Consider the following 17629-nt stretch of genomic DNA (forward strand, 5'->3'; position numbering starts at 1 on the left):
ACATCTTTGTTTTGGTTTGGTTTTTTTAAGGTGTTGAATAGTTGTCTAGTCAGTAAAACATCCTGGCTTCCCCCCTCTCTGCTCCATTTTGAGCAACGTGGGGGTCCCTGAAAGGACCCAGCCTTGGCCCCAAGGGCTTCTGGTCGGGTGTACACAGATATCTGCATCCTGTGGGGTCAGGGAAGGTCTGGTTAGAGGGGGTCTTGGAGTTGCGAGGGCTTCTTGGAGGAAGGGGCATCAAAGCTGGAGTTTTGAAGGATGCACAGGAGAGAGAGGCAGGAGAGTTACCATGATGACCAACAGACTGGGCCTTGAGAGCTAGGATAATGCTGGGGTCCTGGCTGCGGTGCTGACTGTGCACCCATGGCCCTGATACCCCCTCCTGCCAGTCGAGCTCATCCTCTCGGGAGCGCCTCCACCAGCTTCCTTTCCAGCCGACGCCGGACGAGCTCTGCTTCCTGTCCAAGCATTTCCGCAGCTCAGACAGTGTGGCTGATGAGGAGGGCGGCCACCGCTCACCTCGCCTCCGCCCCCGCTCCCGCAGCCTCAGGTGGGCCTCCACCTCTGACCCCAGCCCCGGCCCTTCCCTGGGCTGCCTTTGGGACCCACCGCGTGGCTCCCCCTCCACCTCCGGTCCTGACCCTGCCCAAGCCCGGCCACTAGCCCTGGGCCCTCAGTCCCAGCTCAGCCACCCTTCCCTGGGCTGTGTTTTGGGTCCCATGTCTTAAGCCAGTTGTCCCCTCCTTCAGCCCTGGACGCACCACAGGGACCTTCGACAATGAGATCGTAATGATGAATCATGTGTACCGGGAGAGATTCCCCAAGGTGGGCAGCACCTGGTGGCTGGACCAGCCCCAGCTCCGCTCCTCGCTGCTGTCCCTGCGTGGCGCGCGCTGTCCTCTTGGTTGGTCCCGCCCCCATCTGTGCGATTGTTTTTCCCTGTCACTGTGTCTCACGCTGCACCCCCGCCCCCTCTCGCGTCTGTACACATCGCTTCTCCCCCTCCGATCCTTGGACCCCATCGTCACATCTCTCTCTCCCGCCCCCGTCTGCACATGTTGCTCCCAGGCCCCGTGCAATGACCAGGTCACCCCATCTTCCCCCCACCCCCCACTTCTGCCCAGGCCACAGCACAGATGGAGGGCCGTCTGCAGGAGTTCCTGGCTGCCTTCTCACCCGGCGCCCGGCTGGCACTGGCTGACGGTGTCCTGGGTTTCATCCACCACCAAATCATTGAGCTAGCCCGTGACTGCCTGGCCAAGTCTGGAGAGGCGCTTGTCACCTCCCGCTACTTCCTGGAGATGCAGGAGAAGCTGGAGCGGCTGCTGCAGGATGTGCGTGGGGGTGGGGCAGGTGGGGAGTGGATACAGGGTTTCGGGGTCCCTGGGCAGGGCAGGGCGGGACCGGGGGCTGGTGTATGATGCTACCACCTATCTGCTCCCAGGCCCACGAGCGCTCAGACAGTGAGGAAGTTGGCTTCATTGTCCAGCTTGTCCGGAAGCTGCTGATCATCATTTCACGGCCAGCGAGGCTCCTTGAGTGCCTGGTGAGTGTCTTGGCACATGGCCGGGTGCAAGGCTCAGACCAGGCCCTCAGCAGTCCTGCTGAGATTAAAAAGAGACAGTCCCCATCATGTAGGGCTTTGAGAGGAACACCGGGGGCCACCAGACTCGGGTGGGCTTCCCAGAAGAGGGACCAGGAGCTAGGATCCCGGGGACGAGTCGGAGCCACTGGTGAGAATGTTTTAGACGGAGGGAGGCGGGTGTGCAAAGGCCTGAAGGTAGGACCAGGCCTCGATTGACCAATCCCTCTGCATCCCCAGGAGTTTGACCCCGAGGAGTTTTACCACCTGCTGGAGGCTGCCGAGGGCCAGGCCCGAGAGGGCCAGGGAATCAAGACTGACCTGCCACAGTACATCATTGGGCAGCTGGGCCTGGCTAAGGATCCGCTCCAGGGTGAGCTGGAGTGGGGGTGGGGCCGAAAGAGGAAACTGGGGTGAGCATGGGGAGGAGCCAGGGTTCCAGCCTCTGCCCATGTGACTCCAGAGTGCGCCACACTGCCCTTCCCTCTCTTTGGCCCTGTCCTCAGCCACCTGCAGGGCACATTTTGGGTAAGGTGCCCAGGATTCCAGGGTAAGGTGGGCACAAGTTGGATCCCCTGACCTGCCAGCTGCCTTGGAGCCTCAGCGTCCTCAAATGCTAAATCGAGTTGGGCCAGGGTACCAGGGAACCACTGTGAGCAATGGCATTCACTTGTCGTGCGAATTCCAAAGCACTTTCCCAATTTCTTCTGACTGTGGCCTGGGAAGTGGGACACGGAGTCAGACAGGGCAATCCATGGGCACAACTGAAATGGCCAGGAACCTCCCCCAAACAGTCAGGACAGGGCAAAAGACATGGTGCTGAGGGAAGCATTGAATTTGAACCTGGCCTGGTCTCGGGGTGGTCAGGGGAGCTCTGGGGAAAGATTATATTCAAACTGGGGCCAGGAGGGTGGAGAAGTGACCAGATGCAGATTTGGGGGAGAGAGGAAGTGAACCAGACAGGGAAAGTGGTGAAGGCAAAGGCCGTGAGATGGGTGTGTGTCTGGCCTTTTGGAAGAGCAGTGAGAAAGGGGTGTGGCTGAGGAAGGGGTGACTGGGTCAGCAGGACCCAGCCGCAGTGGCTGGCACCCACGGGGACCAGGCTGCCATTGTCCCATTTAAAGTTGCAGAGACTGAGGCTCTATGCCGTTGAGCTGGATTCAGGTCCAGGCGTGCCCAAGGCCAGATCACGCTCAGACTAGCCGTCTGGCCGAGACTGTGCTCCGCAGGCAGGGCTGTGGCGGGGGTGGGGCCCCAGTGTCAGAGGAAACAGGAAGTGGCCAGGCAGGCAGGTGGCAGCTGAGGCTGAGTACAGATCACCCGCCCAGCGCCGTAGGGGGCCCTCTGAGAGCAGGAGGGGCTGCATGCAAACCTGGGCCTTGCTCACCCGAGGCTGTGCTGCCCCGTCTCAGCCTTGCTCTATGACCACGAGACACTGTCTTCATGGTCACCATCACCATTGATGTTCACCAGCCGCTCACTCTCACTCAAGACTGCCCCTGCTAAACCCCAGCTGAGGCTGGAAACTAAGGGGGCTCTCCCGGGCCCTGCCCTGAGCTGAGGAGCGTGTCAGCCTAGAGGGCCTGCATCACAGCCCCGAGACTTGGAGCTAGGATTCAAGATAGCCGGAGCAATCAGAGCCTGGGCTTCCCACTGTCCTGTCCAGAAGGTTCCTCCGTCATTGCTCAGTCCAGCCTCCTGGATTTGACCAAAACCTGGACTCAGTAGGGACTCAACAACAGGATCATGGGAGCTGGTCAGGGGAGGTACTCTCCCCAGTCCAAGATGAGCCCTGGAGGCTTCAGGAAGTCTCTGGCTGGTGGCGCGGCCAGCTCAGAAACCCCATTTGAGGCTCCTCCCACATTTTGCAGAGATGGTGCCTCTGAGTCACCTTGATGACAATGAAGGACAACCACCAGCAGCGGAGGAGTCCCCTGAGGTAAGACAGCACAGAGCTTTGGCGCCCCCGCCTGTCTTGCTCTTCTGATGGTAGACCAGGTGGCCCTGAGAGGAACTAGGTTTGCCATTTGCTGAGGTTGTGCATATAGTCGGTGCTTAATGAATGCCTGTGACTTTGGGGGAAGGTGGGGGCAGGTGAGATTGCCCTGCTGAGAAGGTTGGGCAGGGGAGGGTTGGAGGGGGCACTGGAAAGTGGGGTTTTGCGGGCTGTGTAGGAGTTTCCTGGTAGGAGGGCATGCATGGCTTCAGCTAAAATCTCAAACTTGGAGGGTGAGTTTGAGAAGTATGTACAGGAGAAGTAGCATTAGGTGCCAGTTGGGACTTGGGGGCAGGAAGAGCACAGCCTGCTGAGCTGGGGCAGGACCCTGACCCCTGTTGCTCCTCCAGAGTCGTGCCCTGGTCGGCCCTTCACGGAGAAAGCCATGTGAGAGCGACTTCGAGACTATCAAACTCATTAGCAATGGGGCCTATGGGTGAGTCTTTGGGTCCCCTGTAGACCCATTTTTCAGACGCCCTTGGGGATGACTGAAGCCCACACAGCCCCTGAGTATGTAGACAGAGAGATAGACCTGCAGAGGGAAGTAAAGGCACAGCCCAGCAGGGACGTGGCTTGGGAGGGCTCATCCATGGTCTTGGCCCTTACTCGCCCCGAGTGTAGGGTTCTGGGAGTTTGGGGGCTGAGCAAGCAGTGGCAGTAGTGTGCAGCAAGCATTGTTTAAATGCCACTTTGACAGATTTGCTTTGGCGGAGGTGGTGGGGGGAATCTCTCATAGCATAAGACTGTCATGTGGGGGAGGGTGGAGGGGGGAATTACAGAGGGGGCTTCTGTGTCCAGGCTTAAGTGTCAGCAATGCGGTGGGGAGTCTCTGAGTCAGAGAGCTCCATCGGGTAGAAGCAGCTTGGGGTTTTCATAGCCCCAGCATTTACGTTATCTGAGGGTATGCCAAACCAACAGGCTCTAAATGGCTAAAAATCTGCTTATTTGAGTTATAATGAACACAATTTGAGTTTGTGTCAGCGAGGCTTCTGAACTAACGGGTCTCAAGTCAGCTGTGAAGAAATAAACAACATAGGAGTCATCTTTGACACTTTATATGACACCAGGGAGTGTGGCTTAAACCCTCAGAGTGGCTGCCTGGGTGGAGGGCACAGGCCAAGGCATGGCATGTGGGGTTCTGGAACCAGGTCAGGTCCCGGTGCCTGCCGGGGCTTCAGCAGGCCCCCCACCCGTGCTCCAACCCCACCCCAGGGCCGTCTACCTGGTGCGGCACCGGGAAACGAGGCAGCGTTTTGCCATCAAGAAGATCAACAAGCAGAACCTGATGCTGCGCAACCAGATCCAGCAGGTCTTCGTGGAGCGCGACATCCTCACCTTTGCCGAGAACCCGTTCGTGGTCAGCATGTTCTGCTCGTTTGAGACCCGGCGCCACTTGTGCATGGTCATGGAGTATGTGGAAGGTGTGGTCACGAGGGCTTGCCTGCCTCCAGCAATGGGGAGCTCACCCCTTATCCAGGAGACAGTCTCTTCTTTGACCCAGCTAGAGTCTGCTCTGTCCTCCATGGGGTTCCAGCCTACCTTGGTGTGAGGAAGGACTCAGTCTGCAGTGGGGGACCCAGCAGTGGGGTTGGAGATGGGGAAGCCCAAAGACAAGTGTGAAGGCAGAACCCTAGGGTATAGGGTAGGGGCAGGATGGACAGCCTAGGCAGAGGGGACTGGTGGGCAGAAGCTTGGAGGTTAGAATAAAAGCAAGGGAGGGCTGGAGGCCTGGGTTGGAAGGACTAGGATGGTTGGAGGCCAGGCTGAGGAGTTGTAGGATCATGTTTCCAACTCAGGAAAGAATAGTGTCTTCAGGTAATGGCAGGGACAAGCATTTACCAAGGTAGCTGCCAGGCAAGGAAAGGGAGCGTGCACTTAGGAGGCACCAGCTCTGTACAAGGGAAGGGACTGTGCACTTAACAGAGCTGCTGCCCTGCCCAAGGCAAGTCAGAAAGCAGGGTCTGCATACCCTCCCACCCCTACCAGCTCCCCACCCCAATTCAGGACTGACTGGGGACACTGTGCAGTAGGTGGAGGTGGGGGCGGGCAGGCACAAGTCTAGGCACAGCTGCAGAGCCAAGGATCTGTGCGAGCGTGCCCATGCCTTGGCAGGTGGCGACTGTGCCACGCTCCTGAAGAACATGGGCCCACTGCCTGTGGACATGGCCCGCATGTACTTCGCCGAGACGGTGCTGGCACTGGAGTACCTGCACAACTACGGCATCGTCCACCGCGACCTCAAGCCTGACAAGTGAGTGACGGGCACCTCTGGGGGCGGGCTCTCTGGGTGGGTCTGGGGCTGCTCTGAAGCACCATTATCTGGATCCTGCTGGCATCGTGGGGCCTCAGCGGCTAGCAGATAATTAACAGACGCCTGCTGTGTGCAGGGGAAGGACAGTGCACTTAGGGAGGTGCTCTGGCGAAGAGGGTGCCCAGACCAGACAGGGGAAAGGACCATGCACTCAGAGCACCGCTCCAACGTAACGGAAGTGAACTTGACCGTATGAGGCACCAGCTGTATACAGAGAGCAGGACCATGCACTTTGCAAAACCTCATGTGTGAAGAAAGGGACTGTGCGTGTCTTGAACACCTGCTGTGTAGGGAAGAGAGTCTCGGGCTGTTTATTTTATTCTAGCATCTAGTAAGCATCTATTGAGTGCCAGGTCCTCTGTGAGTGACTGGAAAACACGAGTGTGAGTGTGAATAACCCCTCAGGCTTTGTAACCCCTCCGTAATTTTCAAAGCACGCTCCTCCTGCATTAATTGAGCACCTGCTGTGTACAGAGGAAAGGGCGGTTCTTTTATCAGGTACCCTCTGAACATCAGGCAGGACATGTGAGCTCTCAGGTACTTGCTGCGTGGAGGTGTGAACATAAGCATCAAGAGTCTGCATGTTTTAGGACTTACTTTCCTTTTGGTCCAGTGGTTAAGACACAGCACTTCCAGTGCAGGTTACACAGGTTCATTCCCTGGCCAGGGAAATAAGATCCCACGTGCTGTGCTGCGTGGTGTGGCCAATAATTAGTTAATTAAGAGAGTCTGCATGTTTTCAGGCCATCTTGTATTTTGCAAGTGGCTTACAAAACAAAGCACATGTGTTTGGCACTTGCTGTCTACCTTGGCCCTGTGCTCTCGTAAGGAGCCCAGATGGCAGCATAACTGACTCCTCACACACCGATGATTTTTGAGTTTATAAAGCGCCTTTTTTTTGCTGGTCTGTATTTATTGGTCACCAGCTGTGTGGAGGTGATCAGAGCGCCTCTGCCTGATAACTGTGTTATTAAGCAAGGACTGTGTGTCAGGCCCTGAACACTGCACCTGTCTTTTTATATGAAGTTTTTATGTTGAGGTCAGCATGGAATGAACACCTGCTGTATACTGGGGCAGGGGTCCTTTTCTCCAGTGAAGGTACTTGCCATGTGGAGTTGTGAACCTGAGCCTTAAGAGCCCTGCATGTTTTCAGGGCATCTTGTAGTTTGCCAGAGGCTTAGAACAGTGGTCCCCAGCCTTTTTGGCACCAGGGACCTGTTTCATGGAAAATAATTTTCCCACGGACCAGGGTGGCATGGAATGGTTCCAGGATGATTCCAGTGCATTATATATATTGTGCAGTTTATTTCTATTATTACATCAGTTCCACCTCAGATCATCAAGCATTAGATACTGGAGGTTGGGGACCCCTGGCTTAGGAAACGAGCAAACGTGTAGTTGGCACCTGTTGTATACCTGGGCCTCCGTGCTCCATGCTCTCTGGCTGCTTGCTTTGTGCCCATCAGGCCTCTTTGGAATCATCCTGGACTGGGGTCTTCCAAGTGTTCCCAAGGCAGGACTGGCCCCTCCCATGCTTACGACCCTCATCTGCAAAACGGGATGGGAAGGGGTCCAGCCCCAGAGGGTTCAGGGAGGGATAGGCCCCCACAATTGGTGCTAGAGAAAAATAATTTTTCCTTTGCAGTTCAGAAAATTTCAAGTACACTCCAAGTCAAGAGAAAGTACATTCATTTGCTAGGGCTGCCCTAACTAAGGGCTTAAAGAACAAGAAATTTATTCTTGGGACTTCCCTGGCTGTCCAGTGGTTAAAGACCCTGCACTTCCAGTACAGTGGACTTGGGTTCAATCCCCCGTTAGTGAACTAAGATCCCACATGCCACACAGTGTGGCCAAAAGTAAATTAATTAATTTAAAATTTTTTGAAAAAAGAAATTTATGCTCTCAGTTCTGGAGGCTAGAAGTTCAAGATCAAAGGGTCGGCTCCCTTCGAAGGTACAGGGAAGGGTGTATTCCAGGCTCCTCTCCTGGCTTCTGGTAGTTCCTGGGCTGTGGCGGCATAATTCTAACCTTCGCGTGGTGTCCCCCACTGCATGCAAATCTGTGTCCAAATCACCTGGTGGCGCAGCGGGTAAAGAATCTGCCTGCAATGCAAGAGCCCCAGGAGACGCAGGTTCGATCCCTGGGTCAGGAAGATCTCCTGGAGGAGGGAATGGCAACCCACTCCAGTATTCTTGCCTGGAGAATCCCTGTGGACAGAGGAGCTTGGCGGGCTACAGTCCATAGGGTCTCAGAGAGTTGGACACAACTGAGCGACTAAGCACAGCACAGCACAGCAGCTAGCTGTGTACTCCAGAATGACCTCATCTTAACTAATGACATTTGCAGTGACCCCGTCCCCAGATAAGATCACATCATAGTTCCTGGGGGTTCGGAGCTCAGCGTGTGAAGTTGGGTGATACACAGTTCAGTCCATAACGAAAGAGGGGTACAGCACCCCACCCCCACAGCTCCCAATGTTTCTCCAGTCCTGTTTCCTCCCAGGCCTCTCAGTCCTCCCCACTGGGTGAGTTGAAACAAATTCCAGGCATTGTCTCATTTTCTCTGTGGCAAGGAAAATTTTTAAATACCACATATAGTCAACATTCAAGAAATGAACTTTTTAAAAAAGATTTATTTATTATTTTATTTATTTGACTGCACCGGTTCTTAGTTGCAGTTTGTGGGATCTAGTTCCTTTAGCAGGGATCGAACCCAGGCACCTTGCATTGGGAGCGTGGAGTCTCAGCCACCAGACCACCAGGGAAGTCCCAGGAAATGAACGTCTTTGAGGCAGGGACATACCCATAGGTGCTCAGGAAATATTGGTTTGTCTTATCAGAGGATGGCCAAAGGCCTGCTACGAGGCCTTGGTTTTTGGAGGGAGTTGGCTTAGCTGGTAGCTACACCAAAGTGTTTCTTCCACAACTGATATACACAGTAGTTGCTTAAGAAGCATCATTTTTTAAAAAACAAACAAAAACCAGCAGAGGCACAGGGTGGGCGCACAGAATTGTTTCTTTCTAGAGTTGGGGTACGCAGTAGGTGTCAAATAAATGACTCCTGAGACAGCTTGGATGCAGATGGTGAATTCTCCAGAAATGTATTTCTTTATTTATTTTAAAATAATTTTATTTCTTTATTTATTTTTGGCTGTGCTGGAGCATGGTCGCTGCGTGGGCCGTGCTCCAGCTGCGCGAGCGGAGGCTCCTCTCTAGTTGCGGTGCTCAAGCTTCTCCTGTGGTGGCTTCTCTTGTTGCGGAGCACAGGTTCTTCGGTTCATGGGCTTCAGCAGCTGCGGTTCCCGGGCTCCAGAGCACAGGCTCAATAGTTGCGGCGCCCGGGCTTAGTTGCTCCGTGTCATGTGGGATCTTCCTGGACCAGGGATCAAACCTGTGTCTCCTGCACTGGCAGGCAGATTCTTTACCACTGAGCCACCAGGGAAGCCCCTATTTATTTCTCATTTCATTTATTTACTTTTGGTTGTACTATATGGTATACGCAGTCTCAGCGCCCAGACCAGGGATTGAACCCATGCCCTCTGCCCTGGGAGCACAGTTTTAACCACTGGGCCACTGGGGAAGTCCTGCAGATATTTATTTTTAAATGGGCAGGCGTACCCAGGAGGTGCATGAAAACATGACTTTATAAAGCTGATGCATGTGATTTTTATCACTTAAAATATTTTTATATTTAAATTTACAAGAGAACGTGAACAGCAGTGTACATGATAGGTGTGTGAGTTTTAAACAACTGGGGCACCCATGAGGGGCACAAATATTTCTGTATAGGTGCCGAAGACATATTCACAGTAGGTGCTTGCACAATATTTAGTTTGTTAAAAATAATGGCTGTAGGTACAAAAATATGCTATAGATCTCCTGCTAGGAGGTGTTCAGGAGATGTTTCATTGCCCAGTGAGGAAATGCCATGATTCTCAGGAACTTAATTTTTGCACAGCAAAGTATACAGTAGGTGCTCAACAGTAATACCCGATGCACCCAGAAGGTGCACAGAGATGTTTGCCAAATTTGTAATGTTCCCCAAGAACTTCTGTTTCTTTCAGTAATGTAATCAGGCATAGGACATGCGATCCAATCCGTGGTGGGGTTGGGCCACCTTGGATGGGACGAAGTTCATGATGGGGGGAGGCAGGGGCAGCCACGTACCCCCCAGCCCTGAGCACCCCACCCACCTGCCCACAGCCTGCTCATCACCTCGCTTGGCCACATCAAGCTCACTGACTTCGGCCTGTCTAAGATTGGGCTCATGAGTATGGCCACCAACCTCTACGAAGGCCACATCGAGAAAGACACACGGGAGTTCGTGGACAAGCAGGTGTGCAGCCTCCCCCCGCCCAAAGCCCAGCCCCAGGCCGTGGGGAGACTCTGCAGCAGAAAGGCGCATATAAACCCTTCCCGTGATGTTCCCCACCCTTCCTTCCCCGGCTGGAGCCATCCTGTTTCCCTGTCCCACCCGGCCCAGGTATGCGGGACGCCGGAGTACATCGCCCCCGAGGTGATCTTCCGCCAGGGCTATGGGAAGCCAGTGGACTGGTGGGCCATGGGCGTCGTCCTGTATGAATTCCTGGTGGGCTGCGTGCCCTTCTTCGGCGATACCCCCGAGGAACTCTTTGGCCAGGTGGTCAGTGGTGCGTTCCCCACCCTCATGTCCCATGTTTAATCCCGGCTTTGGCTCTGCTTAGTGGTCCCTCTGCCTGTGTCGGGGAGGGGAGCAGCCCCATGTGTGGATGGACTGGGCACCTTTGGCATGCCAGGCCCTGGCTGAGCACTGGAGATACAGCCAAGGGCAAGATGGACAGTAAGATAGATAAATTAGCAAACTATGGAGGGACTTTCCTTGTGGTCCAGTTGTTAAGACTCCACCTTCCTGTGTGGGGCCGGGGGTGTGGGGTTCGATCCCTCTCGGGGGGAACCAAGATCCCGAAGGCCCCGCTGGTGTGGCCAAAAAAGAAAAACAAAACTGTAGAACAATCAGAGGCCAAAATGCAGAGGAGGAAAAGAAGCAGGAAGAAGGGAGAGCGCGGGGTGGCAGGTGTGGGGTGGTCAGTCGCTCAGTCATGCCTGACTGTTTTGCAACCCTAGGGCTCCTCTGTCCAAGGGATTTTCCCAGGCGAGAATACTGGAGTAGGCTGCCGTTTCCTCCTCCAGGGGGCTCTTCCCAACCCAAGGATTGCACCTAAGTCTCCTGGGTCTCCTGCATTGCAGTGGGGGTAGCCCCAGGTGTGGGGTAGAGGAGCTGTGTTACAAGAGTCACAGAGAACAACGCTGGGGTGACGTGTGAGCAGAGCTTTAGAGGAGCAAGAGATGGAGGAAAGGAAGGTGCTCAAGGCAGAGAGCTTGGCCAGAGCAAAGGCTGTGAGGGGCCACAGCTGCAGTGCTGAAGGAGCAGAGCAGGCTGATGGCTTGGCGCGCAGGAAGCAGAAGGGCTGGCAGATGCTAGGAAGCACTACCCCCGCTTCCTCACTGCCTCCTCTTATTTCAGACGAGATCATGTGGCCAGAGGGAGAGGAGGCCCTCCCAGCCGATGCCCAGGACCTCATCACCAGGCTGCTCCGACAGAGCCCACTGGACCGCCTGGGCACTGGTATGTTGCTGTGGGTGGGCTGGAGGCTGGAGTACGCATGAGCTCTATTTGAGAGGCTGCATAGAGGAAGGGGACTTGAAGCTGCGGTTTGGAAAGATGCGCATGAGCTCACTAGGAACTTGCATAAGACTTTGAAAGCAGCTGGGTCTAGTGCAGACACTGAGGCTGTGTATGGGAGCCTGCCAGGTCACCGTGGGCTGTGTCCTAAGGTCCCTAAGGACCAGCGTGGTGGATCCCACTGTCCAGGTTTCCCCAGCCACCAAAATGGTGATAAAAGGATTATTTAATACTGATGCAGCCACCCAGTATGTGGCCACTACGGATCACTTTCAGGATGAAACCTGGCCACTGGAGAGGACCACGAGGGCTGAGGTTGGGGAACAGGATACATTTGTGCACTCAGCTCTGCTCCTTGGGCTAGAAACATGTGGAAAGGGGCCCTGGAAGGAATCTCTCCTGAGGTCCTGGGGTTTCTCTGGATGTTGGGATCTCAGAATCCAGCCAAGGGAAGATCAGGTCCTAGGTTCTAGCCCTAGCTTGGTTCCCCTCCGGACTCTTAAATGATGGCTAGTTTTCCCTTCCCATCTTTGTGGCTCTGCCCTGGCCAAGTGTGGGTTCATAATTGGCCTGGGGTCGTAGGGGGCAGGGACCAGCAGGGTTCAGCCAGCCTTGTCTGCAGGAGGCACCCATGAGGTGAAGCAGCACCCCTTCTTCTGGACACTGGACTGGGCTGGCCTTCTGCGACACAAGGCCGAGTTCGTGCCGCAGCTGGAAGCGGAGGATGACACCAGCTACTTCGACAGTAAGCGGGGGCCCAGGAAATGGGCTCTGCTGTCCCGCACTCTCCTAGGGCGGCATGGGGTCTCTGCCGGGGTCTCCATCCCGGCTCAGCGCCTCACCCTGGGCCTGGAGCTTTTGACTTCCTGAGCTTTCCAGGACTCTGGGCATGTGTGTGCTGGCTGCCCCACCCCCACCCCCACCCCCCTGCTAGGGTTTCCTTTGCATCTGAGCTCAGGTACTGCAGCACCCCCTCGAGTTGCAGGAGGGGACCAAGCTACTTAGGGTGGCAGACCCTTTTCTGGGATCCCCCAGCAGATTCGGCCTCCTGAGTCTCAGCCCTGACCAGGCATGGAAACTTGCCTGTCACTCAGGAGGGTGGGCTGCCTCGCTCAGCTTGGGTGGAGGTGCTTCCCTCAAGCACTTCAGGTGGGCTCAGACCAATCTCCCTCTCCCTACGTGGGGCTCTGGCCAATCCCAGAATAAATGCCCTTGGCTTCCAGCGCCTCCTCCAGAACTGGATGTGTGACCTTGAGCATGTCAGAGGTCCTCTGTGAACATCTGTTTCCTTTTCTGTAAAATGAGGAACAGCCTTTATGTTTCAGCTGCACAGTGTTACCCAGCTCTAGGGGACCCATCTCAAGAGTGAGGACGCTGAGACACAGGAATTCCCATCCATGGCTCCACAACTTTTAGGGACACACCTGGAATTTATTCCCAGACACTAAATCTGCCAGGGCTTCCCTGGTGGCTCACAGGCAGAAAATCCTCCTGCCAATTCAGGAGACGTGGGTTTGATTCCTGGGTCGGGAAGATCCCCTGGAGGAGGGCACAACAACCCCCTCCTGTATTCGTGCCTGGGAAAGCCTGTGGACTGAGGAGCCTGACAGGCTACAGTCCATGGGGTCGTAAAGAGTTGGACACGAATTAGCAACTAAACAGCAACTGAATCTGCCGCCCAAGCCTCCTCTGTCCCTAAAGATACCAGGCATAGTCCCACCTCAGTGTCTGTGCCCTGACAGTGTCTCCCCACCCGGGAGCCCTCCCCACATCACCCCACAGCCCCTGGGTCCGCCTCAGGGCGTCAGGTGGGCGATGCCTTTCCCTCCTGCAGCCCGCTCGGAACGCTACCGCCACCTGGGCTCTGAAGATGACGAGACTAACGATGAGGAGTCATCCACAGAGATCCCCCAGTTCTCGTCCTGTTCCCACCGCTTCAGCAAGGTGAGCCTGGGACCCCGGGTGTAGCTGGCACTCAGGAAACAGGGCAGGATGTTTGTTTGGGGTTGTTTTGTTTCTTTCGGCTGAGTCAGGCCTTAGTTGCGGCATGTGGAATAGTCACTGCGCCCTGTGGGCTTCATCTCTAGCTGAGGCGCAAGGGTTCAGCAGCTCACAGGCTTAGTTGCCCTGAGGCATATGGAAGCTTAGTTCCCCGACTTGGGAATCAAACCCATGCCCCCTGCATTGCAAGTCGGATTCTTAACCACTGGACCATCAGGGGAGTCTCTGTTTGGGTTTGTTATTTTTTTTTAATTTTTGTTTTCATTGTAGTGAAATACATATAAAATAAACTTTTAACTTTTTTAAACTGTACAATCCAGTGACATTTAGTCCATTCACAGTGTTGTACAACCATCACAACATTTATCTGATTCCAGAACATTTCCATCATGCCCGAAGGGCAACTTTGTATCTGTCTGCAGTCACTCCTTGTTCCCCCTCCCTCACCCCCAACAACCAGGCATCTGCTTTCCATGTCTATGCATTGACCTGTTCTGGACATATCACATACATGCTTTGTGTGTGTGTGTGACACATATCATGTATCACCCAGTCCCGCGTCCAGAAGAAGGGGTGCTGCTGTGCCTCGTGGGCGCCTCCTGCAGACAGGGCCAGCTGAGCCCTGCTGGCCCCCACCCACCACAATCCCCCGGGCCAATTAGGAACCCACACTTGGCCAGCGCAGAACCACAAAGATGGGAGGGGAAAACCAGCCATTGTTTAAGAGCCCAGAGTGGAACCAAGCTAGGACTAGAACCTAGGCCCTGATCTTCCCTTTGCTGGATCCTGAGAACAACACCCAGAGAAACCCCAGGACCTCAGGAGAGATTCCTTCCGGGGTCGCTTTCCACATGTTTCTACTCTATACACTCTGGGCTTTTGTGTCTGGCTTCTTGTTGTTGTTGTTTAAATATTTATTTATTTGGCTGTGTGGGCTTTTAGTTGCAGTGCGTGAGATCTAGTTCCCTGACCAGGGATCAAATCCCGGGCCCCTGCATTGGGAGCTCAGAGTCTTAGCCACTGGACCACCAGCCAAGTCCCTGGCTTTTTTTTTTTTTGCTTCGCTGCATGGCTTGTAGGATCTTAGATCTCCAACCAGAGATTGAACCCAGCAGCAGTGAGGACTCGGAGTCCTAAGCACTGAACCATTAGGGAATCCCCTGTTTCTGGCTTCTTAGACTGATCTATGTGACAGCGTGTCAGCGCTTCACTCCTTGTTGTGGCTGAGTAATATTCCGCTGTGTGACTGGACCACAGTTTTGTTTATCCACTCATCAGTTGATGAGCCATTTTGGTTTTTTCCACTTCGGGGCAATTGTGAACAGACCCGCTATGCTGGGTGTTATTTTATAACGTCATTAGCTTCACTTAAGTTCCTTCCTTTGTTTATAATTGGCTCAAAAAACCTGCACAGGGACTTCCCTGGTGCTCCAGTGGTTAAGACTCCAAGCTTCCACTGCAGGGGGCATGGGTTCAGTCCCTGGTGGGGGAACTAAGAGCCTGCATGCCGTGCAGCATGACCAAAAAAACCCCTCAAAATCTGCACTGCTTATGGGCCTGGTCCCCACGGATGGGAAACTTCAGCTGTGGCCCCTGGTAACCAGGCCTGTCAGAGCCTCAGTCTCTCCATCTGTACAGCGGGCTAAAGACACTGTGTCTTTAAAGAAGTGGCGAGAAAGGACTTGAGAGAAGCATCGGGCATGTAGGAAGCACTCAACTAAGCCATCCCCCAGGGATGCGGTTGTTGTGACTGTTATTTTTAATTGCTTCCCAGGTCTATAGCAGCTCTGAGTTCCTGGCTGCCCAGCCCACCCCAACCTTCGCTGAACGGAGCTTCAGTGAGGACCGGGAGGAAGGGTGGGAACGCAGCAATGAGGGGGACTGTGGGCGCCGGCTGAGCACCACTGAGGTCCGGTAGGTGGGCTGGGGAGTGGAGCCTGCTGGGAGGTGGAGCCACCAAGCCTAACATTGGAAAGAGCTGCCCAGTGGCCCAGTAGAAAAGGGTCAAACATATTGGCCAGCCTGTCACACCCTGCCAACCTGACCTCTATCATCACTCCCTTTGGCTTTGCATCCCTAACCACACTAAAGGTAACAGCAGCCATACACCATCATGCAGCTGGGCTTTTGCTTGTTTCCTCTGCCCTTTGCTCATGCTCACGAAGTCTCGTTCATCTGTCAAAGTCCAGACTCAACACAAGTAATCAATGTCTGCTTGAGGAGGGGCATTGGAAGCTGGGTTTTAAAAGATGAATAAGAGTTCTCTGGGCAGTTACAGAGGATGGAGTGGGCACAGGGAGCTCGCTTTGTCTTTATAGATTACCTCTGACTCTAGGCTGAGGGTAAGATGCCTAGAGGAGACTGGGTGCTCTGGGGTGAGGGCACCTGGCACATGTGACACAGGCTGTTCCCCACTACAGGTTGAGATCCTGCACATCTTCTGGTTCATCTTGCCACTCATCCTCCTCCCAGCCTGAGCGGGGCCCTAGCCCATCTCTCCTGAACACCATCAGCCTGGACACAATGCCCAAGTTTGCCTTCTCATCAGAGGATGAGGGAGCTGGCCCTGGTCCTGTGGGCCCCAAAAGGCCTGTCTTCATTCTGGGGGAGCCCGATGCTCCCCCAGAAGCCACCCCAGTGATATCCAAGCCCTCCAGTCTTTCTGGTAGGTAGAATCCAGGATAGGGGGGTAGTCTTATGGCAAATTTTCCACAGGAGGGACTATTTAAGATGGGTTTTGAAAGATGAGTAGGAGTTCTCCAGAGAGAACATTGACTTGTCTAACAAAGGCCTCAGTCTAGGGATGATACCTCAGCTTCAGTGGATCAGGACAGGAGAGAGGAATTGAATTGGGGAGCTCTGAGAGTGGCAGCAGGGATCTAACTGGAGTGAGGGGAAGGCTTCGTGAAGGAGGGGAGCTGAAGAATGGAGCTTCCCAGGGAAAGTAGTGCAGGAAAGGTGTGCAAGAATAAAGAACGGCCTGCATAACAGCCAGGAGACTGGACTGTGTGCACGCCGACCAGGAAGGAAGGGGCTTTGCGACCTGAGGGCAGAGGTGGGTGAGCTGGAGGGTGGGGCAGACTAACCCCTGACCCTGTTGTCCCTCACAGCTGACACCGCCGCCCTCAGCCATGCGCGCCTGCGAAGCAATAGCACTGGTGCACGACACTCCACGCCACGGGCCCTGGATGCTGGCCGGGGCCGCCGCCTCGGGACCCCAAGGGACTCTGCCCCGGAGAAATCCAGGACCTCCCCCAGCGGAGGCCGCGTGCCCAAGTCAGCCTCGGTGTCCGCCCTGTCGCTCATCATCACAGCAGGTAACGCCCATGGCCCAGCCTTGTCTTGACGTGCCTGCCCACGTCCATTTTTAACCACAGGGTGGAGGCAGTTTGGGCCAGCGGTAGCTGGCAGGGGTCCTTCCAGGTGACGTGGGGCTGCTGCTCAGGGCTGAGCCCAGGAGAGGGGAGGCAGCAGGGGGAGGGGACTGGCATTCTTGGCAGTGGGCACTGCATGTGCCAAGACTCGAAGGGGAGGGAGAAGATGTCTGGGGGCATTGAAACAGCAGCAAAGCAGCCAGAGTGATCAGTATGGGAACTTCCCTGGTGGTCCAGTGATTAAGACTCTGTGCTCCCGCTAGAGGGGGCATGGTCCGATCCCTGGTCAGGGAACTAAGATACAACAGGCCACATGGTGTGATCCAAAAACAAAAACATTAAACAGCGATCAGTGTGCTGGGGGAGGGGAAGGTGCCCCGCAAGGCAGTGACCCCCTCCCTGAACCTTGTCCCTGCAGATGATGGCAGCGGTGGCCCCCTCATGAGCCCCCTGTCCCCGCGCTCCCTGTCCTCTAACCCATCGTCCCGCGACTCCTCTCCAAGCCGAGACCCTTCCCCTGTGTGTGGCAGCCTGCGGCCCCCCATCGTCATCCACAGCTCAGGCAAGAAGTATGGCTTCAACCTGCGGGCAATCCGCGTCTACATGGGCGACAGTGACGTCTACGCTGTGCACCACGTGGTGTGGGTAAGTTGGCCCCAGGATGGGCAGGAACATCCAGACCTGGTTGGAGTCCGGCTCTGCCC

The 17629-nt window shown here is 55.0% G+C and overlaps 1 protein-coding gene across 15 annotated transcripts in view; it reads left to right on the forward strand.

Annotated features, from left to right (window-relative positions):
• The window catches only part of MAST3 (microtubule associated serine/threonine kinase 3), a 46350-nt gene that overhangs the window by 25364 nt on the left and 3357 nt on the right, over positions 1-17629 (forward strand). For all 15 annotated transcript variants that reach the window (XM_088839184.1, XM_088839188.1, XM_088839187.1 and 12 more), the window contains 18 exons: positions 390-550; positions 750-825; positions 1125-1334; positions 1445-1546; positions 1823-1955; positions 3454-3521; positions 3929-4014; positions 4791-4999; positions 5691-5829; positions 10092-10224; positions 10372-10537; positions 11392-11493; positions 12173-12295; positions 13385-13494; positions 15326-15465; positions 15972-16216; positions 16662-16868; positions 17344-17570. In XM_088839184.1, coding sequence (XP_088695310.1) covers positions 390-550; positions 750-825; positions 1125-1334; positions 1445-1546; positions 1823-1955; positions 3454-3521; positions 3929-4014; positions 4791-4999; positions 5691-5829; positions 10092-10224; positions 10372-10537; positions 11392-11493; positions 12173-12295; positions 13385-13494; positions 15326-15465; positions 15972-16216; positions 16662-16868; positions 17344-17570 — 2637 coding nt within the window. The remainder of the gene's footprint in view (positions 1-389; positions 551-749; positions 826-1124; positions 1335-1444; positions 1547-1822; positions 1956-3453; positions 3522-3928; positions 4015-4790; positions 5000-5690; positions 5830-10091; positions 10225-10371; positions 10538-11391; positions 11494-12172; positions 12296-13384; positions 13495-15325; positions 15466-15971; positions 16217-16661; positions 16869-17343; positions 17571-17629) is intronic.

Source organism: Moschus berezovskii, chromosome 8, assembly GCF_049115385.1.
Source record: "Moschus berezovskii isolate FMDL1 chromosome 8, NW_MosBer_1.0, whole genome shotgun sequence".
Classification (NCBI taxonomy): domain Eukaryota; kingdom Metazoa; phylum Chordata; class Mammalia; order Artiodactyla; family Moschidae; genus Moschus; species Moschus berezovskii.